General features: G+C 32.0%; 3 protein-coding genes across 3 annotated transcripts; all 3 read right to left on the reverse strand.

The window, feature by feature from the left end:
- Positions 1 to 1,118: 1,118 nt before the first annotated feature.
- On the reverse strand, positions 1,119 to 6,171 carry LOC124934119 (protein YIPF1 homolog). Its single transcript, XM_047474590.1, has 6 exons — positions 6,025 to 6,171; positions 5,905 to 5,947; positions 5,728 to 5,808; positions 4,401 to 4,587; positions 2,472 to 2,739; positions 1,119 to 1,615 (listed from the first exon to the last, which is right to left on the reverse strand). The coding sequence occupies exons 1-6, from the start codon at positions 6,082 to 6,084 to the stop codon at positions 1,409 to 1,411; spliced, it is 846 nt and encodes a 281-aa protein (XP_047330546.1). The 5' UTR covers positions 6,085 to 6,171; the 3' UTR covers positions 1,119 to 1,408.
- Positions 6,172 to 12,178: 6,007 nt separating this feature from the next.
- LOC124935981 (putative phosphatidylglycerol/phosphatidylinositol transfer protein DDB_G0282179) lies at positions 12,179 to 14,644 on the reverse strand. Its single transcript, XM_047476426.1, has 4 exons — positions 14,390 to 14,644; positions 13,702 to 13,803; positions 12,800 to 12,960; positions 12,179 to 12,454 (listed from the first exon to the last, which is right to left on the reverse strand). Exons 1-4 carry the CDS (start codon positions 14,478 to 14,480, stop codon positions 12,335 to 12,337), a joined length of 474 nt encoding a protein of 157 aa, XP_047332382.1. The 5' UTR covers positions 14,481 to 14,644; the 3' UTR covers positions 12,179 to 12,334.
- A 760-nt stretch (positions 14,645 to 15,404) lies between these two features.
- On the reverse strand, positions 15,405 to 22,986 carry LOC124935984 (zinc finger protein ZPR1 homolog). Its single transcript, XM_047476430.1, has 18 exons — positions 22,913 to 22,986; positions 22,814 to 22,882; positions 22,460 to 22,593; positions 22,327 to 22,371; positions 22,138 to 22,178; positions 21,961 to 22,042; positions 21,174 to 21,218; positions 20,778 to 20,834; positions 20,546 to 20,605; positions 20,332 to 20,459; positions 19,981 to 20,251; positions 19,087 to 19,153; positions 18,405 to 18,475; positions 18,029 to 18,118; positions 17,453 to 17,561; positions 17,007 to 17,098; positions 15,835 to 15,940; positions 15,405 to 15,734 (listed from the first exon to the last, which is right to left on the reverse strand). The coding sequence occupies exons 3-18, from the start codon at positions 22,586 to 22,588 to the stop codon at positions 15,622 to 15,624; spliced, it is 1,506 nt and encodes a 501-aa protein (XP_047332386.1). The 5' UTR covers positions 22,589 to 22,593; positions 22,814 to 22,882; positions 22,913 to 22,986; the 3' UTR covers positions 15,405 to 15,621.
- Positions 22,987 to 23,236: the final 250 nt, after the last annotated feature.

The raw sequence follows: 23,236 nt of genomic DNA on the forward strand, positions 1-23,236 counted from the left end.
TGAAATTAGACAAATTATTAATTTTATGGAGGTAATTATTTTATAAAGGATTAATTTATATAGGTTTTTTTCTACAAATAAGCATTCGAATTCATACTTAATCTGATTTAGCCGTTTTCATATAGTTTCAACAAATTCCTATGTCAATCCTGCTTGAAAGTTTATATATATTTCTTTTCATCTCCTCTTCCAATTACACATGTAAATTAGTACTAGCGTGAAACACTCGAAAAGGAAAATAACAATAATAAATAAATAAATTCAGATGTGACATTATAGACTAATTTCTTAATTTTTTCAATTTAATTCATCTTTTTAATTCATCTTTTTAAAATGAGACAAATATAAATTTATCCACTTATTTTATCTATAATTTTTTTAAATTAGTAAACTTATTTTATTTATAATTTCTTATTAATTTTTTTAATTCATTCCAATTCCTGAATCTGTCGGCTTATAAAATGTAAAAAAAATAATTAATTGTAAACTCATAAATCAATAGTTACTTATATTTTATTATTATTTATATATACATAATTAAAATACTATTTTAAAAAAATATATATATAATTAAATAAAAATATAATAGTAAATAAATAACATTAAAAAAATTACAAAATTAATTACATTAATTCATATATTTAAATAAATAACTTTTTTCTAATTTATAAATTTAAATTCACTTATTCTGATAAAATCCATAAAATACTAAAATCAAAATTATTTATAAACTCTTAAAAATAATATATTATTTATGTAAATTTAAAATATTAAAAATTTAACTAATTTAATAATTACCCAAATAACTTGATATTTTAATAGTCACATCCTCAATAAACATCCCGTTTCAAATTATGGTTTGAAAATAACAGTGTGGGGAGAAGTTATAGTGAGACAAGGAGATGGCAGTGGCCCTCTATTATATCAAATTGCAATGTGAATATGCTCTACATTATTATACATCTATACATTAACCTAATAAGTTAGAATAAAAAAAACAACCACAATTGTGGTTCGAAAAGACAATAAGACATAATCTTGGAATAACTTTAAAAAACTCTATATTATATATATTTTCGGAATCATATATTATAATATATTCACTAGTTAATACTTGCTACAAAAAAATATTCAACAAATATATATGGATAAAGATACTAGAGTTCAATTCTGGAATATTGTGAGCCTCAACATAGTCAATGTATTCTGGGAAATTTGATATGATAGATGAAAATGAGTCCACTTATAAAAGAGTCATCTTAAATAGGTTTCTAAAAAGAGATTGCATGAAAATGGGCTGAATAATGCTAATACATTTTCTGTTGAGAGATTGAAATGATAAAAAAAAAAAAAAAAGTGGGGTTTTTTTCTTATAACACATTGAAACAATATCATCATAACCCTATCATTAGACAGTAAAAGTGAAGAGGTAGAGTTTAAGTACCACAGCCAAAGCAAGCTGCAAAAGGAAGATTGCGGTTACTATGAACAACCACCTTTCACCTGCAGATTTAATGTGGTTCTTCAGATTCACTGCAACAAAGGTTGCTGACAAGAAACCTGCTACACCTGTAACCACCCATCTGAATAGCTCCAATGGAACAACCGATAAACACTGCAACAACCAATATAACTTAATCAATCCGAGGATTGTAATTCCAAAGTGGGAGGGATGAAATTGAAACTTTAAAAACCGTTAATTCCATTTCCTTAATTTAAAGTCATCAAACTAGCAAATGATTTGGAATTGGACCCCCAATTCCAATTTTAAGTCCGCCCTAACCCAAACATAGTCTAACTTTTAGTAAAGCTAAATCTCAATTCAATAAAGAAGGAAAAAGAAGTTTCCATTGAAAAATGAGTAAACCAATAAATAAGCCCTCAAAGTACTAGTCAATTTTTGTCCTTAAACTATCGTTTCTTATATAATAAGCCCTTCAACTATGAAGCCGTTTTGATATGAAAAATAATTTTTAAAGGCATTTTTTCAGTTCAAACTCTCAACCACATAAGATCATTTTGCTCAATACATACACCCTTTTCAATTGTCCACTTCAAAAACTATTTAACTTGAAAAGAAAAAAAGACAAAACCTCATTTACCTAAATTGGTGCTGACACGACAAACTGTAAGTGTTCCAATAAGCAAAACCGTGCCTATATGACTAAGAGTTTGAACGGAATTTTTTTGTTAAAAAATTGTTGTATAAAAAGGGTTCATAGTTGAAGCAAATTCCATATAGAAAAAAACCAATAGTTTAAGAGAAGATTTCAAAATTGACAAATACTTTAATGGCGCTTATTTATGGGTTAACTCTTGAAAAGACATGCAAGTATAATGTATTAAATCTATGAAATTTCTAAAAGCCTCACCATTATGAATTTAAATACCAGAAAATCATATTTTTGCAAATAATGTTCAGCAGTGTGGCACAAAAGAAACAGAAAGGCGAGAGAGGTATGAGGACATACCAGGGCAGGAATGAAGATAAATAAGGAGTAACCATACAGGCAAAACAACTGCACTAGGCCAGAGTGCACAGAAAAGTATTTGAGGATTACATATAAGCACAGAGGAACAACAATGACGTAGCCATAGAACAACCCAGTAGACCAAGTTACGAGATTTATATCATAGTTCCATTCTGTCTTCTGTAACTTGTGAGCTATATAGGTCGCAAATGTGCCAATGGCAGCAGCCACAAATATTAAGGTTGTACATATCCAAAATGGCCCATATCTGTTCAGACAAAAAACAAACAGTGCAGAAAATTAATTCATGTCTTACCAATGGAGCGGAGTCTTACTACACTAAACAAACCGTAGAAATTGGAAAAAATATATGAAAATAACCAGAAAAAAATCTACTTATGCCAAGATCCTTATAGTATTAGCCTCAAAAACACAACTACTCGATTGGGTATACTGGTTATTTATTATGGATTTTAAATGGAAAAACTAGTGGATTTGGGTTGTTTTCTATTCCAACCCAAAATATATCATTTACCAGTTGATATTAAATATATTCAACAATAATGATTCTATTTCTGGAAACAGATATTAGCAATTACAATCATAAAATACAAGTGATACATTCTAATCATGAAAATACATACAAACACTAATATGTTTATTGGCGGACTTCTAGGACAAATAGATTACTTGGGGAGCTAGCAATAGTATCGTGCATGATTAGAACCTCCCTCTCATTATGCGGTGGTCAATCTGGAAGAAAGATTCTAAGGAAAAAGCTACAGCATTGGAAGAATCAAGGCTTCATTCTTAATAGGTGGTTGAAGAAAAAGAAATGTGTAGGAATGATAACCATGGGAAACAATATATCATGTTCCCTCATACATAATGCTTGATGCACTAAACTGCCATCAAGTCTAAACCATACATGTTTTTATCTCATTTACCAATAACCTAACTACCCAAATGAAAGAAAATATACAAGGCCAAAGTCTAATCCTAGCTATTCCACCCAGGGAGAAATCTAATATGTAAAATCAAAACCTCGACTTAGATATTCTTCTCCCTTCTTTTACTCCCTTTTGTGATCAAAAGGTAACAGACTATTGAACTAAGTTGGGTTAAGTCTTATATGTTGTGTGATAAAACTGAAAATTAAGTACTTAAACTAAAGAAAAGAAGCTCATTTTGCTTCTTAAACTTGTTTTAAAGACTCTTCTTGCTTCCTCAACTTATAAATATGGCTCAAATTACATTTAGCTGCAAATTATAGTTCGGAAAGGAAATGAGCCCCACAAACTAAAGAAGCAAAATGAGCCTTATGCAAGTTCAAGACGAAATATGAGTTTCTTTACTAAACTAAATATTGAAAACTAGCAAATACTTGATTGTATAGTTATTATTACTTAAGTTGAGAATTGGAATGGACCACAGATAAAATATATTAGTTTTCCTTGTATAATTAAATAAAGAATCAGATAATTATCATTTCTAGCAATAAAAGTGTCTTGACTTAAAAAATGTACAATATGAAACAAGAATATGAAGCAAGAAGGAGACTTAGGCCTTGTTCAGATTGGGTTAATGAAAGTAGGTTATTTGGGTAAAAAGACGTTATAGGTACAAGTATATAATGAAAAAATATATTTTTAAACATAAGAGGGTATTTTGGTTGATAATTTAAATGATTTGATTGATGACTAGATGTATGATTTGATGGGTAACCCCAACTGACCAAGGCCTGAACTTCCAAACAAAACCTTCTGCATATATCATTTTCTCATGCATCATGCTTGATGGACTTGGGTTCTAGAGAGTCACTTAGATAATAATGTATGACCTCAAAATCTGAAAAAAAATCAATAAAGAACTGCAGCTAGAGATTCCTAATTGCAAGACAATGAGGAAAGTAAGGGTGCAAAAACTTACAAGTCTGGGTTGCTAGAAGTTTTTTCATAAAAGCTTCCTTTAAAGGGTATGAGTGATTCTTTGATCCTATCAAGGACATCTGATGTGTCAACATCAAAATAGGGCTTGTAATAAGCAATTGTGAATACTTGAAACCATCCACCTTGCTGAACTTCATCAGATCCTGATACTGGTTTTGAAAATGAATCTGCATAAATTACATTTATTTAAGTTAAAGGATGCAGCAAAAGGGAGTAACATAACTTCACAAAGAGGAAAAATGCAAACAATGTTAAATTATAGTTTTCTAGCAAAAATTTTATTGTCACTGTTTTATATCAGTGACAAAGAATGACATGCATTAAAAATCAAACCAAATAGATATATTAGGTTTCTTTTAAGAGTTTGACTGTTGATTCAAAATTGAGTCAAATTCTTTATCTAGAGTCTTGAAATGCTTTAAACCAGTTTCTTTTAATCATTTTTTTTAATGTAGGAAGCTTGCATGACCCACCCCCTCACAGCCTGCCTCTTCACTTTAACTTAAGGTGTTCTAAGTAGGAATCGAACCCGTGACCTATGGTCTCTTAAGCACTGACTCCTGTCATTTGAGCTACCCTAGTGGATTCAAAAAAATTGTCACACTAGCCATTAGGCAACTAATATAACTATCAAAAATGTCCTGTAAACTAACAAAATAGTTTGATAGTTAACTTGAATATTGGTTCACTACTATAGGAATGCCATGAATTCTCTCATCAACTGAAAAATAGAAACAAAATCATTGAGAATAAACCCTGGGAAATAATGCATTTAGATGAAATAAAAAACAGATAGTAATAGTAGTAAAAGAAGAGACAGATCTAGTTTTGCTCTCTACATTATATCATAGATTCTTTTCGATAAGAACACCAATGTGGAGATAAGTATCAACCATATGTACAATTTATTGTTTAGCAATGGTCATTGACCTGTTATTGTATAAAATGCAACATATATGCAAAACACAGGGGTATACTAAGACATTTCTACAAATCTTTACAAAATTATACATTAGATAATATAGACTCCACTGTTTCCAATCAACGACTAAGCTTAACAAACAGTTAGGATCATTCTCAGTAGCCATATTCTGAAAATGTGTTCATGGCCCCTAGCAAGAATAAGCATGGACAAACTAAGATGACAAGTGGAAAAATGTTTTAGGACATGGGGCACATAAGGTTATTTTTTCAGAGCTCTATACACATTTGGCAAAGATGAAAGAACGGGAAAAAACAAACTAATGCCTGGAAAAAGTGGAGCATCCAAGTAGTATAAACAAAACAGTGTATATGTACCACCGTACCATCAGCATCACGAGGAGGTCCAGAGGCACCAGAAATCTTCCCCTGCACAGTGGAAGGTGGAAATGTTTGAAGATTGGAGTCTTCAATACCACAGATCCCCAATCCCCAAAAACAATTATAAAATCAGCAGACAAATAGGAGGTGGAAGCAGCTGATTTATTGGAATGTGAAGTTACCTGAGAACTTGACGGCTACATGAGCTGGTGAATCTGAGACGGCCTATGAAATGAATAATATGATTTGATTGAAAATTGAGGGGAATTCATTTGAAAAACGAATGAAGATGGAGTACTTACGGGAACAGATCCGGAGACTTTTTGATTGTCGATCGGCGTGTAACTCCCTCCTGACATCATCTTTACGGCCACCCACCACCACGGCCCGCTCTCTCTCCTTCCTCTTTGTTTTTTCGTCTTTCCTAGTCCCCCAGACTAGATCTGTTCTTTGTCGGAAAAGCTCTATTACAGTCCCTATTCTTTTTATTTCTCAACATTTCAACTCCTTTTCTTTTCTTTCAGACTATTATATATATATATATATATAGACTTTAGATAGTTCCATCTTTAAGGGGAAATTTGACTAAATGACCCTAAAGATAAGGGTATTTGCGTCCGTGATCACTGATAATTAAATTTGATCTGGTGACCACTTTATTTTTTTGGACGAAATTACCCTTTTCGCGTAACGCGAAGTGGCTTCGCGAAACGCGAAGTGAATTAGGTTAATATAAATACTTAAAATTTTCATTTCCTTCATTTTGCTTCTCTCTCTTTCTCTCTCTTCTCTCTCTTCTCTCTCTGTTCTTGTTCGTCGGCCGGCGACGGCGAAAACTTTGGCGACGGCGACGGCGAAAACTTTGGCGACGAGGACTACGATTATGCCCCATGAATCTACAAAGATAAGAAAACCTTAACCTGAATCGATGTTTATAATACAGATTTATGTTCTTATTTTAATACCTTCATTTCAAACCCTAACTCTAACCCAAATCGATTTATGTTCATGTTTCCAGCATCTCCATCTGAAAACCTTAAATCAATTAAATCTGTTCATATTGGTTCATACTGGTTCATATTGATTCATATTGATTCATTTTTTTGTTCATCTTATTGTTCTTATGTCGATGATGATATTTGCAGATCATATGGGTTCTGTTTCGCGAAGTGCTTCTCGTTACGCGAAGTACTTCTCGTTACGCGAAGGGCTTCTCGTTACGCGAAGGGCTTCTCGTTTCGCGAAGGGCTTTATGTTTCATCATATGGGTCTGGATTCAGTGAAGAAGTATTTACAGCAAGACGGAAACCGGCTAAGTGTCGACGTTATAGATGAAGGATTTTCTCAATAGTCAATACAATTGAGTTGTTTTCATTTATAAAGTTTTTCTTTTGTCTGTTTTATTTTTTTAATCAGATATATATAAAGTTTTTCTAATTATTAATGTAATATTGTACTTTCATCCTGTCACCTAAAGAAATAAAATGATAAACATATTTTTGTTATTTACATTTGGGATAGAAATTTAAGACAAAACTCACCAAAATGTAATGTTTTTATCATTCATACTCACCAAGAAGTTTCAAACTAGACTAGAGAGTTATCATATATAAAGCTATAAAAAAACAAAAAATGGAGGACCAGTCTAGTTATTATTTGACTAGACTAGATATTTGCAGATCATATGGGTTCTGTTTCGCGAAGTGTTTCTCGTTACGCGAAGTGCTTCTCGTTACGCGAAGTACTTCTCGTTACGCGAAGTACTTCTCGTTACGCGAAGGGCTTCTCGTTTCGCGAAGGGTTTCTCGTTTCGCGAAGGGCTTTATGTTTCGTCATATGGGTCTGGATTCAGTGAAGAAGTACTTACAGCAAGACGGAAACCGGCTAAGTGTCGACGTTATAGATGAAGGATTTTCTCAATAGTCAATACAATTGAGTTGTTTTCATTTAGGTGTTCTATAATTATATGTTAAAGGGTTTATTTATAGAATTGCATTTTGAAAAGGGGAGACATAGAGAAATTGAGATTGGACTTGGATAAACTTCCCTTTCATATTAAGGGACTTTAATCCAATTTGCATTATTAAACTTAATCCTAATGGACATTAAAATAAGCTTCATTTACTCAAATTCTCTAATTAAAATGAGGCTTCATTTCTTTTGTCTGTTTTATTTTTTTAATCAGATATATATAAAGTTTTTCTAATTATTAATGTAATATTGTACTTTCATCCTGTCACCTAAAGAAATAAAATGATAAACATATTTTTGTTATTTACATTTGGGATAGAAATTTAAGACAAAACTCACCAAAATGTAATGTTTTTATCATTCATACTCACCAAGAAGTTTCAAACTAGACTAGAGAGTTATCATATATAAAGCTATAAAAAAACAAAAAATGGAGGACCAGTCTAGTTATTATTTGAACAAATAAGATATATCTTTTCTTTGGATATTGGTGGTAGTCTATTATGGAAATGAAAAATTGTTCTCATTCACCTAATCATTCACCTAATATTTTCTTTGTCCTCGTCAATTTGTTCTAGTTGTTCATGTTACGCACCACCACGCCCATTATTATGATTGTCTGATTTTCTTTGTCCTCGTCGACGACATTCATGTTCATACAATCCCTCCACTTCATCCTCCGGTTCCTCACGATCCTTTGGCTTCTCATAAGATCGCTCACGAGATTTCTCCCTATCACCCTCTCTATTTCTTCCTTTTTCACGGGATTTTTCCCTACACATGATGGGGTGAACATTAGAAGCATTCATATCAAAATGCACAAACTGAAATTCAGATTAAAAAACACTAACTGTGTTTGGGAGAGGTACAATTCCAATTCTTTTGTTTGTTTAACAATTTAAAACTAAGAATTCAAATGAAAGCACCAAGGTGTATGTAGTATTACCGGTTTGCATGACGATCAGCCCTTTAGTATTCGTAGTGCTTATGTAGTATGCCATTCGCGAAACGAGAAACCCTTCGCGAAACGAGAAGCCCTTCGCGTAACGAGAAGCCCTTCGCGTAACGAGAAGCACTTCGCGAAACAGAACCCATATGATCTGCAAATATCATCATCGACATAAGAACAATAAGATGAACAAAAAAATGAATCAATATGAACCAGTATGAACCAATATGAACAGATTTAATTGATTTAAGGTTTTCAGATGGAGATGCTGGAAACATGAACATAAATCGATTTGGGTTAGAGTTAGGGTTTGAAATGAAGGTATTGAAATAAGAACATAAATCTGTATTATAAACATCGATTCAGGTTAAGGTTTTCTTATCTTTGTAGATTCATGGGGCATAATCGTAGTCCTCGTCGCCAAAGTTTTCGCCGTCGCCAAAGTTTTCGCCGTCGCCGGCCGACGAACAAGAACAGAGAGAGAGAAGAGAGAGAAAGAAAGAGAAGCAAAATGAAGGAAATGAAAATTTTAAGTATTTATATTAACCTAATTCACGCCACTTCGCGTTACGCGAAAAGGGTAATTTCGTCCAAAAAAAATAAAGTGGTCATCAGATCAAATTTAATTATCAGTGACCACAGATGCAAATACCCTTATCTTTAGGGTCATTTAGTCCAATTTCCCTTTTTAAGGGTTTTCACTTACTTGCATTTTCTTGTTTATTAGTTTTATTATATGTTTTATTTTTAAAAGAACCTATAGACATCATTTTTAATTTATAGAATTTGGGTGATTATTTTTTAATTAAAAGAAAATTCAGAATAATTTCCTAAATTTTATAGAAAAATATCAAGTTATATATTTTTGAATTACATATACATAGTCAAAATCTTAGTTTAAATAAATTAATTAATAATTAAACAAATTCCTATAAATAAAATTTAATAATAAAAGATAATAAAAAAAAGGAAGATGTGCATTGCTTATTTGTGCCCTGTTATGAACTAATAAAGATAAATCTTATTATTATATTATTAAAATTGAGCTAGTTTTAAAAAATATTCGAAACTCAAGTGGTACTCGTTCATTTCCAGTTTCGTCATTCATTAATCAGTTGGTAATCCAAATTTACATTTTCCGCGTTATGTGCCTTATTATCGATCAATCAAAATGAATCATATTATTATATTATTAAAATTGAGTTAGTTTAAAAAATATATATTTGAAACCCAAGCCTGACCCATTCATTTCCTCGTTTCTTCGTTAGTAACCCAAAATTACATTTCTCGTTCTGTCACTTCATCTGCCATATTCATTTCACATTATCAGTCATAATTTTTTTCAATTTCACTATTTTATTACGATTTCTCTATCTAGACCATTTATGTTTTTTCGAAAATAAACTTACGATTCTTTGTCGGAATCCTATTTCACAATTTTTATTGGAAACTGTTAGACTTTAAATTATGACCGAGCCTTTCAAGTTATTTAATTCAAGAAACGGGTTCTTGATGATCGGGACCGATGGTGGAATTCAACACTCTAGCGCAGCGGACATAGAATTAGAGGAGAATTTGAGGTTAGGGAGAAAAGAGCTGAAGGGGAGGAGAGAAATATCACTAGATTATACCTAGCGGTCCAAGAAGGGGGAGGAGGCTGAGAGATAACTTAAACACCAAGTTCCAAAATATTCAATTCATAGCCCCAAAAAGTGGGGTGGGCATCAGCATTTAAAGAGGCTGAAGTACCCAAGAGTCGGTTACAAATTTGTTATAACAACTTACAAAATAACAGAATTCGGTTTTAAAGAGATATAAGAGAAGATAAAAGATGAATTAATAAACGGAACATAAAGTTGGCCCAATTGTTCCATAGGACCGAGGAGGGTGCGCTTTCTTATTCGAGGATCGTAACAGAAACTTATTTCAAAATTTCGTCTTAAAAGTTAACACAAATCCAATAACGCTTATCCTATAATATTTTTGCATATTTAGACAAGCTCCCAATATAAGTTTAGACAAAATCTTGATATCAAAGTTTGTTGGAGCTGGTACAAATGTGCAAAAGTAATACTTATATATCTACTTTATTATTGTAGGTTCACAATTCTGAAATTCTTAATGAATGTTGATAACATAAAGAACTTGAACTAGTGCAAGTTCACAATGAGAGAATTGATTGAAAGTGCCGAAAAATGAAAAAAACAATGAATCCTTCTTTAATTGACCTCTACCATTTCTAATGATAAATCTTCTATTAACATATAGGTACTTTCTTATTTATGTTTGGCAGTTTCACTATCCCGATGGAGTCGTTGAAAATATGCTAGAACCAAATTCAAGGTCTTTTCCAACCTCTCATGTTGGAATGACGTTAAAGTGTTCGAGAGAATCTCTGTAAAATCTCTAGGAGTTAGTTTTGGACTTGTGAGTCCTGCTATAAGCCTTCCACTCCTTGAAGGTGTCAATTTGTTGATTGAAGTTTCCAGTCGTCGCAGTAATTTCTGAAGAGCGAAACTGGACGAATAATCTACCATTCGGCATGATTCTTGAGGTGTTTTAATCTTGGACGAATACCATGAATGACAAAATGGATGATGATAGTCGAGGAGTACGATATACAACACGCTGTCGAAGAAGACAACAACAAAGAGCTCGCCTTCCCTAATCATGAGATTTAGAAATTCAGGAATCGAATGGAATCTCTATAGGCCTCAATGTTACCGTGACAGAATGAATACAACAAATTGAAGTAATTGGCGATTCTAACATAGTTGTATCCCAAGTGAAGGCTTTTGTTGTTGTATTACACTGTTTTATTTGGATTAATAGTGCACATCAAGAGAGACGTGTGTATCTGGTATTTGAATATCTTGATTTGAATTTAAAGAAACACATCACTTTAATTCATACTATGGTAGAGCTCAATATTGTAACCAAGTTGATTGAGTGATATTTTTTATTTTTTTAAGACTATGTTTATTTTAAATTTTAGTATATATATAATCTTTAACTTGTAAATATTAGTGAGGATCTAAACTAATTTATATTTCTACAAACCACATCTAAACTATATAAAGAATAAAAGCATATCTATCTATTCAATATCATCATTAGAAAGTTTGGTGATTCTATTTTCAATATTTATTATAACTTTTATATATATTTGTCTTTTTTTTTTCTATTCTGAATATTATTTATATAAATTTTTAAACATGTCTTATTTTTTGTGTGTTAGAAGCTCTAACAATAATTAAAAAAAAAACCTCATTTTTGTTATGTTAAGCAATATATGAAACAATTAATAAGATTGCGGTAGTGGTGTTGTGATGGTGGGAAGTTCAAGTAAGACTAGAATTACTTACGATAGTTGTGATGGTGGAAAGTTCAAGTAAGATTCGAATTCCATGCGTTATTTAGTAGAGTTGAAAATGTTGTGAAACAATCTATGTTTGAAGATTGTTCCAAATTGTATCTGGCACGGGTATCCTTCTAGGTATAATAAGGACATGCAAGATGAATTGCACATATAATAATAATAATAATAATAGAGTAACCACTGCTGAAATAAAAGCATGTTTTGACAATTCAGTTCATGCATATGTTTATGTTACAAGTAAAGATTTGCGTACCAAACAACTAGTTGTTTCGCAGCGAATCTCGATTTCTTACAAAGACATTTTATGTTTTTTTTACATATCAGCAGCTAAAGCAGCTTCAGTTGCTCCAAATCCAATGCTGAAATCGAAATGAATGCATGTCAATTGTCGTTTATTTCCGTCCTCCATCTTCATTGTTAGACTGTATGTACCCTGCACCCACATATTAAACAACAATAATAACAACCAAATCAAGAAACAATAAGGGGTATTTTGGTCATTCCACACCAATAATTCAATTATTATTGCAAGAATAAGTTTAACAGGTGTCATAATAAAAAGAACAAAAGTTGAATCATTTGAATGAAATATGTCATCTAAACCACAATATATGAAAATCATGAATACATAGCATGTGCACTGGAATGAATATAAGGCTATGAATGTGTATAATTGGAATTGCAATTTACAAACAATTGGAATTATGAAAACTTATTGGAATTATAATTATAACTTCAATTCTAATTCTGAAAAAATTGTAGATGAATGGAAACTTACCGGAGGAGTAAATATGGGTAAAGATTGAGAGTGGGATACAACAAAGTCACCAGCAGAGACGGGGCAACTTGTTTTACTACATATGTCATCAGTCTCCGAATAGATATGGAATCCGAAGTATGACACATCAATCATCAGTTTACCTTCCGAAATAGCTTCACCTGGATCAATAAATATATACTTTATTGGAAGTTACTCATATAGATCAGGCTGGATTCAGATCACAGAAAGTACCCCATTTGGAAAGACTTTTGTTTCCAAACCTTTATGTATTTGGAATTGTTTGCATATACATAAACAACGAAAAATAAAAGTGTTTCCAAATTTAGTTGGTTAGGACACTGAGTTGTAGCCAACTACAAATGCAATGGTGGAATTACACAACAACCTCCAATACTGCTTTGAATCACAATTAGGAAAAATTGATCTTTTGATGAAAATGCACAAGGAATACATTGACACAAAATGATTAAACATGTATTATGAAATAATGGCATGACTTAGCTCTTCGTCAAGAAGCTAGTCTGTTTCAACACTTAGCAGACTGAAAGACACTACTAGTTTCCTTTTTCTTTTCTAAGGTAACATAAAACAGGGATATGGTTAGTAATCTAAGCAATTCTCACATAAAAATTGACATATTATATAGGTGATCCTTGGCACAAGGTTAAGTAAGTAGTTAAATTTTGATTTCTAGATTTGCATGCAGACAAAAGAAAAATGATTGGAAATTGGAATAGAATAATTAATAGAGCCTGCTTTTGACAGTAAGTACTACTGAGACAAGTTAGTTCTTCATGAAACAAACCCAGAAGAATGGAGATTGATTGTTAATAGATGTCCAGTGTCCACTTGTTCGGACAAGTGAATCAGAAGTAATTAAGGCCTGATGAGATTATTACCTGTGGATGCAGATATGCTGAAGATGGTATCTACACCTCTTGACACAGGGTAAGGAGATATCTCCACTCCATTGACCTTAACATCATAGTTTGCTTTATTATCTGCAAAAATTAGAGTATAATCTTTGAGAAGACTGAACCCAATTACTAGAAACACAAAAAAGTAAAATTACAAGCACTTCAGGAGATTTGTATGCCCTAGAAGTTAAGCATCACCTTAGTCAGCAAATACCAATATTATTTATGAGAGGATTAATTAACTTGTTAAAAATTCTTAATGGAGGGAGATCAAAATTGAAGGGGGGGAAGTTAAATCAAAAGCTAGCTACCTATATATATATATATATATATATAAGATAATGAATAGGAAAATGCGTAACTTTAAGAAGTAATATTTATCCATATTATTATCTATCAAACATTAGATGCTATATATAAGAAATACGTCTTACTCCAAACAACAAGAGCAGATAAAGTTTGATGCAAAAGGTCAAGTAAGTATGTGAAGAATTTATTACTGTAATAATGATCGAGATCATATATATATATATTACAATCGCAAGCACAATCAAAGAAATGAAGAATAATCTATAATACATGCGACATATGAAAACACATGGAAGAGATTGAGAAATTAGCTAGAATTAAGAGTGAAAGAAGGTGCAGGATAAGAAGAATTTGAACTTACTACAGTAGTTGATATCGGAAGCCTGAATCAAAGAAGAAGAAAGAGATAGGAGGAGGATGGAAAGAAGGAAGGCCGACTGAAACAACGCCATGATCCGCCCGCCGCAGGAAATGAAATGAAATGCCTGGTTGGTTATGCCAAGATTCTGAATTTGCTTGCGTATACAACGGTTATTCAACGGGGACTGAGGAGAGAGACTAGAGAGAGAGAGAATGGTAGATTCGTTTGTGTTGGGAGAAGAAAGCTAGGTAGGAACTAGGAAGGGGATTAAGACATAGTTTCCTTTCTTCTTTATATATATAATATATAAATTTAACTTATATATCAACCACTTTAATAATGTAATTAATTGTTCATTTTTTTTATAAATAATATTTACCTTTTAACTTATATATATATATATATATGTATGAAGCAGTTAAATAATGTAATTAATTTTCATTTTTTTTATAAAATATTTACTTTTTTATTACAATTTATGTTTCCATTATAACTATGAAAATAAAACATAATAATACTTTTATTAAATAAAGAAAACAAAATCAAATTACTTAGTATCTTCAATTTTATTTTTTTTAATAAAGATATTTCCAATACAAAACCAAATTGGATAAACTTCTATATCAATACTGAGCCTATTTAAAAAGACTTTATAAAATTAGGTCTAAACCAAAATGTTAATAATAATTTTAATTGAAACATTTTTCAAAAAATAATTTAAAGATGAGATAATATTCTTTAATCTAACTTAATTAAATATATATATTTACACAAAAACAAAAAAGTATTCATGAATGGGCCCAAATTCACAATCAAAACTTAAAACTTAATTAGGGTTTTTTTACAAGATAATACATGAAAAGGAGTGGAAGAAATAAAAGGAAGCATTATTAGAGTCTCTCTTCTTTTTGTTTTCTTCTGTTATATGATTGGAGAGAAGGAGAGATTTGCCTTATTTTCCAAGCAAACAGAAATGGACATAGGAAGGTAGGAAAGGAAATAAATACAAAACTCAAACATTATAAATTATAGGTTCGATTATGACACTTGACATTGTAATGTAAAACCAATATTACTACAACATGCAAAATCACAAGTACTGAAAAGCTCAAAAATCAATCATATAAAATCAAATAACTTATAAAATTATAAAATTTGAAGTCTAAAATCAAAATATTGCCATCAAAATTCTCAACAAAAAATTTCCGATCACATAACTTATAACCAACCATTCAGTTTTTCGATGATAAATTGATGGAATCATAAGCAGCATCAGCAGATGAGGTATCCATATCATTCAAACCCAAGTCTTCATTTTGATCCCATGATCTTTCATATTCTTCAACTGACATGACAAACACACATTCCAAAAACTTCTTCATATTAACATCTAACCGTGTAAAACAAAAACAAAACTAAAACTTGATACAACATTAAGGGCTTACATTTCAATTGTTTGTCATCATTAATATCATCAGTTGCTGGTGCGACAAATGAATTTGCTAGTGCATCGTCAATGATCAATGTCCATGGTTCTTCTATACTCAGAAGCTGCAGAAATTGATTAAGAAGAAAAAAAGGCATTTCACACCTGCTGCTTCAATGAATGCAGATAAACTTGCAGATATGCATAAATTTTCAAATAGATTAATTATTTCAACTCAATAATTTCCTTGCCTATGTAACAAGACATTTTACACATCCTTATGCGTAGAATGAAACTGATATGAGAGCATATTAGAGTTAGGTTTTCTGATATGAGAGCATATTAGAGTTAGGTTTTCTGACCCTTAATAAGTCCACTGGATTGTTAAAGAAGTCGGTAATTTCTTTTTAATAAGCTGTGCAAACAGCAGGTTTTTTAGATTTTGAATAAGCTGTGTAAACAGCAGGTGACAGTTCTTTGTAGCACTTGATTAAAGGGCGCAGTTATAACAGAAGGGGCAGAAACAGCTGGCAGAATCATTTAGATTATACTGCAGAAAGGGTGAACTAATTCTGGGAAAAACAATTAAATACCAGCTGAACAGGAATGAAAAAGATTACCGATCATTTTAAAACTCTTCAGGTAATTCTGATTCTCTCTCAACTCATACTCTAAATCTCTCCTAATTCAGTCTCCTATCGATTGCAGGACCTGTAATCATTCTCAGTCTCTACTCACCTAAACCCTCAGCTACTCTGCAGTTACTAAGGTATTGCCTAATCTGGAGTCTGGACTATATATCGTAGAAGTATAATTCTCAGTATATCAGAAACATGGAGAGAGCTATATCATATCTATAGAAGAATCAACCTAATTGTCCATTTATGTCAAAAAAAGGAAATCTATAATTTGATAGCCTTTGTTATCTAATAATAATACACTATCCATCCCTGGGCTTGAACTCTTGTTTAATTGATCTCTTGAAGTCAAAATGATCTCTTGTTTAATTCCCCTTTTACAATTATGCATTTGTCAATTGTAACTTCCTTGGCATAAATGAACTGACCCTTTGGGTATTCAGAGATGAGCATGAAATAGTACCAAGTTAAAACATAATGCATCAACAAACATACGATGATGATGCTTAGGCTGTAAGGTGATGAATTTTATTGTATAATTTGATTTACTTACCCTATTAAGTCTGTCTCTAAAGTCCTGCCACCTTGTTTTTCTATTTCCATCCAGACTATCTCCAAACGTGAACCCGTGCACTCTCTCGAGATCTGCATCAAAAAGGTAAATATAAGCTAAATTTAGTTTTACAGTGGCGTAACAGCAAAAGCTAATGCAAGTAAGAACTAATTGTTAGCAAATATACAAAGGAAGACTGGGTACGATACTAAGCAAACTAATTTGATTATGTTTTTTATGCATTGGGATGGGTATTGTATATTTTGTTTTTCTTTCAAGTTGCTGTTTGGGTGCATAGAACCTATTAAACATTTCATACGGAATAAGTTTCACTAATTAACATTTCAGGAAATTAATTAGAAGATCAATAAAGGGAAAAGGGATTATGATCACAACAATAAAAGCAGAGACATGAACTTCATGACAGGGGAGTACATGTTACTCACTTTCATTAATTTTTGTGACTAAACCTTCAACAGTGGTGACAAGTCCACCCATTGTTCCACTAGCCAACTCCAGGTCAAGCTCTGGGATTATAACACCAGCAGTATCTGACTGTAATATAAAAAATTAGAGCTGAAGGCATTGTATAGGAACAGAAATTATCAGTTCACTTTCATCAGGAAATAGAAAAGTGCAGACAATCTGATAATATTATATACTAAAACATGTAAGCTGTTCAGATTTATGAGGTTGCAGAATAGGAATATAATAATTTCAACATTATGCTCATACTCAATAGTCAATACATGTTGCTTTCAAAACTATCTTATTCAACAAAATGCTGATACAGACGCTCAGCAATTCATGTTTCTATATGAAAGTCATCTTCCCCTAACAAAAACATAGCTTAATTAATCATAAGCACTAATATCTATCCTTCATAAATATTCCCATCTACTGATATTAAATCAAGCTTTTGCATTTGAACAATGATATTAAATCAAGCTTTGGCGTTTGAACAAAAAGTAGTTATTTGATCTGCATTTTAATTCGAAGGAAAATCAATATAAGGAGAGAACCTTTATGACATCACGGCTTAGATCGGTGACGTTCTTGATAGAAACAGTAATTTTCTTTCCTTTTGCAGGAATAGATCCACCAGCCTTCAACTGAAATGAAAAAAATCCCATCACATGAATCATAATATATCAGTAGATCTATATTTGTGAATATCTTTGATTTATAACCTCATATCAGCATTCAGTGATTTATTTATTCCAATTTTACCAAATTAGAAAAAGGTCCATAATTTCCCTGGAGCTTATATAATAATAAAAAGGTCAACCTCATAATTTAACTTAGTGAAGTAACCTTCCATTCAATTCTTTTAGATAATAAGCAGTCGCAAAGGAAATCACAATTGTGAGAGTATTGAACTAAATACAAACCACAAACCTCAGAGTTGCGGTAACCACAGCCGTCGCAAGTGGATGCCATAACAATTACTTCTTGGAAGTAAGGAATATCTGCATATCGTTAAGCTCAACAAACATGGCAAATGATTATACAAAGAAAAGGACAACATAAAACTCTAAAGCTTATTGGGGAAAAAAATCGCATGAATCGAGTAGAAAACCGAGTATAAATACCGTTCATGTTGCATAAAGAAGAAATGATAAGAATCATTAAGTGGCAATAAGTATCAATATTTGCTATTTTACTGCTAAATCCATGTAAGGAAACTATTTACTTATGCTCTAGTTGATTGATACATGGTAACATTTATGCAGTTCAGCTGCTTCAGCATGAAATAAATAAACACAAAGGTACTTCACAACCTTCCGCTTACTTCTGAAAGTGCTTTCTACAGTATATGAGTCTGCATATAAGATCTCAGAGTCATATTTGACAAAGGTATTTGATTTTTTTTCCCATATATTTTTCTCTTGAGTGTGAGTTGAGTTTGATCCTTTCAAAGACAAGTTTATTGTTTCTATCTTTTATAACAGGACCCAGCCTTTCAATTCAAACTTTAAAAAATGATATATAGACAATTTAATAGCAATTGACAGAAAAACTCAATAAATGTAAAACTGTCAGCTCATGTAATTGAAAGAGAATTATAAAAGAAGGATACGGGTAACAAACATCCTAGTCTCACACTGGTTCGCACAAACTCCACATGAAGATGGGAATGTCATCACCTATCAAGCAAACAAATAGAACAAATAAGAAGTCATACTTTTGCCAATAAAAATAAACACGATGCAGGTTCCAAAACAGTTGTCATTACATTCAGAATTTAAGAAGAACTGAAGGAAGATGCATTTAAATACACATATTGGGTTTGCCACAACTAAGATAACATGACAGGACTAACATTTATTTTTCAACCTTGCTAAAAGAAGTAAATGGTACTTCTGCATTATCAACTTTCTGACGAAACTAATATTATGGAGAGAAAAGTATACAAGCTTTCCTGTAGACCAGATTCCTACTGAACAAACTAACTCTAACACTCCTTGTAGATACTATTTTTTGGCAGAACATGTCTCACACCCCTTCACAATTTGTTGGACACAAAAATAACAAACAGGATGAAAAGGCTCAGATAAAGTTAAAAACATAGGGTGCAAATGACATTCGATATGAAGCTATAAACAGAATAAGACATGGACCTTCTATCTTTCTGAAGATCTGTAGTAATCCCAAAATTAGAGGCTAGAGAAAGAGAAATACTACTAATAACTCCTAATCAAACAATTTAAGGGATATGGACATATCACATCAATAAAATTAATTGAAGGTAACATATCAATTCAACGTGATTGAGGAGTGAACAGCCATGTGTTCAAAACTTGTATTATTAGAAGTTGCATTGATAACTTTACTAATACAAACTTTAACATTTCAAAATAAATAATTGAAGATACAATGAAAATCTATTAAAGGAAAAAAAGTGTATTATTTAGAAGGAAAAAAATCACATGTGCTATTCATTATAAATTAATATAAAAACATTATTGTTCACCTCTTCTGGAGCAGAATATCTGAATAAAGCTTCGACCATTTCTGCACTACTACCCTCAGCAATAGCTTTACGACCTGCTGCTGCTGCTCCAACTGATCCATGAGGTTCTGTTGTAGCAGTCGAAGGGGTATCTTTATTTTCCACTGAAAATTTTTGCTCAGCACCTTCTGCTGTCTTTGAAGAATCAGAAAGATAACCCAAAGCTGCTTGTTGTTCCAGAGTTCTCTCATAGAATTTGATGTTCATTGATGGATCCATAGATGGAGCAAAGCTATAAGACATTAGCAAATTCTCTTTAGAACATGTGTATTTAATATAATCACATTAAAAATGCAAGAGGACAACACATACATGTTCTCAATATAACTGTTTCCAGCAGGGTCGTCGAGAATAAAGGTAAAGGATAATTTTCCTGTTGCACAAGCTCTTAATTTTACCAAGAACAACTCTATTGCTTCAGCAGTCTTAGGATCCACTTTCTGACATCCAACAGATAAAGATTTATAATAAAAAAAAAGCAAACAAGGACACATTAAAGACATGGATATATGTAGTCAACAAACACCTTTCTTTCCTCTTGAAGGACATCCAGTCCATCAGCAGCTCGTAGTAGTATCCCTTCAACCTGTAAAAAATGTGACAAAAGACAAAAGGTTAGTATGAAAAAAACAGAACAATATAAAATTATAAATTTGATGTGGGAAATGCATCATTATAACATTCTATGAAAAGCTAAAATCCAAAGCTCAGACCAAAAACATTGGGCTTAAGGACATTAACCAAAAGCAATGACTTACAGTTGACAAAGATCCACGTTGAGCCTCTGGAGGAATCTCAAAATCCAGCTCAGGAATCTGTTCAAGAAAAAAATAAAATTAACGTAGTTACTTTTCTTTGCTCAGAAATAAAAACTCATACTGAGAGAACCCATCAAACCAAACACACAAGCAGAGAAAATTAAAGATAGCAGATTTTTCTGGCCCCTAATTCAAATATCTAGTCATTACCCAATTTCCACCACAAGGCATGCTAACTATTTTCTTTGCTCTTTTTTCTTTCATTTTTTGGACCATGATGATTTAAAGCATAAAACGTATAGCTAGTAGATTGCCATGTGCAGTCATTATATGAGTACTTTGATAGGGAGTGGTGAAAAACGTATATTCTTTGTCCATCCAAACAAGAAAAGTTACCTTAATTGTTGCTAGTTCTGCCTTCACAATTTGACGATTGAGCATCTGCACACCATTAAATTCATAAGTAACTTCTGAAATCATCGTCATCATAAAATATACTAGAGAATTCCTATATTCATAATATTGCATTCAACTGTATTATATCCATCAACCATGAGAAATACAGCAAAAAGAAACAAGTTTCTTCCATTATCACCAAACTGGATGAAACATATTTACAATTTGTATGGAAATACTCGTCCAGGAAAAGTTTGTTGAAAATAACATCAATTGCTGAAAAAGCAAAGTACTACTAGATATGGATTAGAATTTAAAAAATCCATCAATACAGAAGGGTACTTAGAACTATGCATTGCCTAAAAATATACCAAAATTACCAAACAATTGTAAAATGGAATCCAGTCCATATGATATGAAACAGCTTCATTGTTATTTCATGTGATTGAAATATGTTTTTGCCTTTGGAATCAGTGGATGGAATTTGCAATAAAGGTATAAATTGCTTAAATTACTAATTCAAGAGAAAAGAAACTTCATATCCAGATCAAAATAGAGAAAAATGAATGACACTCCTCAGACAAAGAAAATTCCATGGCATATAGAACTACTTGATATCTATTATATTTTAAGATTCAGTCTATATTTAATTACACAAATAACAAGAAAAATATTTCTTTTTTTGCAGTCCCTTCTTTAACTAAAGCTGTGATCATAAATAAGAAAAGAAAAATTATGGAGTAACATAATTGGAAAGCAATTGAGAGATAATTCAACATGATACAACCTTTAGGTCCCCTGATTGGACATTCAACTGGTAACGGCATCCTCGTGGCTGGATTTCACCAGCAAATTGCACCTCATTATTCCTAAGGAAATAGAAACAAAGACAGTGAAATACATAATACATGAATTTATGAATGAAAAAGCTTGTTACCTTTAAAGGGAAGAAGAAATCATTTACCTCTCACCACAATGAGGACACTCAAATGCTGACAGCAATATCTGAAAGAAGTGAAAATAATCCACACAGGAAACAAAAGGGGAAAGGAAACAAATATGGTGAATTAGTTTAAGTTGAATATCCTACCAAAGATTCTAAACAACAACAATAGATATTGAACTGGTTGCAAATTTGTCATAAGAAGATTACCTTTCTGAAATTTGGAATTAGAGTTAATAAAAAATTTGTCATCCCCTGTTAATATCATGATACTATATTATTAGTTCAGAATTACAAGGTAAAATCCAAATGTTGAAAGGGGAGAAGGTGAGTGAGAGTATACATTTTCACCGCAGCGCATACAAAGGCTTTCAACCTTGTACAGAGGCGTGTCAACATCGTCCAAACAAATAGCTTCAACTACTGAACCAACATCTACATTTGAATCATCGTATGTCCCCATGTTCTCCATCACACCTGCAATTGCAAAATCTATCATTATGTCTCTCAAAGATTTGATACATCACTTGGCCATTTGGAAACAAGCATTTCATATGCTTTGCCATTCACTACATTTTATCAATTATCACAACCTCATGTATTCTCCCATTCATCCCGGAGGCATATCCAAATAAAAAAATATAAAAAAGAAGCAGCAAAGCAATCATATTACAATGGATATTCGTTGGAGGTTCACCTTCAACAATAGAGGAGTCGCCGGAAGTGCTGCGTCGGAAGCAAGAAGCAACAGTTAGGCCGCAGATAGATTTCCGGCCCTTATTGTCTCTAATGACAGTCGACGCCGTCACCGCTGGAAGTCTCTAGTGTTTTGACGATATCTCAAACAAGCTCAACTCTCTTTCTCTCTCTAGGGGCTGTGAAGTTGTGGATAGTTCTTATTAATAAAGGTTTATATACAGAAAAAATAAAATAAGAAGAAGCTCCTAGGTCTTTTTGTTTTTGGTTTTAGGTCATTTGAATAATTTATATTTTTATTTCAAAATTTTATAGAATAAATTTGAGAGTTTAAGATTGGTTGTTTATTAAATGAGACTTGATCTTTGATTATATTATATGGGTGTTAAATATAATAATTTTAGTTATTAGATTTTTTCAAAAA

Source organism: Impatiens glandulifera, chromosome 4 (assembly GCF_907164915.1).
Source record: "Impatiens glandulifera chromosome 4, dImpGla2.1, whole genome shotgun sequence".
NCBI classification, from domain to species: domain Eukaryota; kingdom Viridiplantae; phylum Streptophyta; class Magnoliopsida; order Ericales; family Balsaminaceae; genus Impatiens; species Impatiens glandulifera.

Coding starts and splice junctions, on each gene's coding strand:
- LOC124934119 (XM_047474590.1), bottom strand. CDS start 6,084: ATGATGTCAGGAGGGAGTTACACGCCGATCGACAATCAAAAAGTCTCC. Junction 4,588..5,727: donor ACCTCCTCGTGATGCTGATG/GTACGGTGGTAC, acceptor TAATTTATGCAG/ATTCATTTTCAAAACCAGTA. Junction 1,616..2,471: donor TTATCTTCATTCCTGCCCTG/GTATGTCCTCAT, acceptor TGGTTGTTGCAG/TGTTTATCGGTTGTTCCATT.
- LOC124935981 (XM_047476426.1), bottom strand. CDS start 14,480: ATGGCGTTGTTTCAGTCGGCCTTCCTTCTTTCCATCCTCCTCCTATCT. Junction 13,804..14,389: donor TTCCGATATCAACTACTGTA/GTAAGTTCAAAT, acceptor TAATTTTTGCAG/ATAATAAAGCAAACTATGAT. Junction 12,961..13,701: donor CAGCATATCTGCATCCACAG/GTAATAATCTCA, acceptor TTATTGATCCAG/GTGAAGCTATTTCGGAAGGT.
- LOC124935984 (XM_047476430.1), bottom strand. CDS start 22,588: ATGGAGAACATGGGGACATACGATGATTCAAATGTAGATGTTGGTTCA. Junction 22,043..22,137: donor TGTCCTCATTGTGGTGAGAG/GTAAATGATTTC, acceptor CTATTTCCTTAG/GAATAATGAGGTGCAATTTG. Junction 15,735..15,834: donor TGATGACAAACAATTGAAAT/GTAAGCCCTTAA, acceptor TTGTCATGTCAG/TTGAAGAATATGAAAGATCA.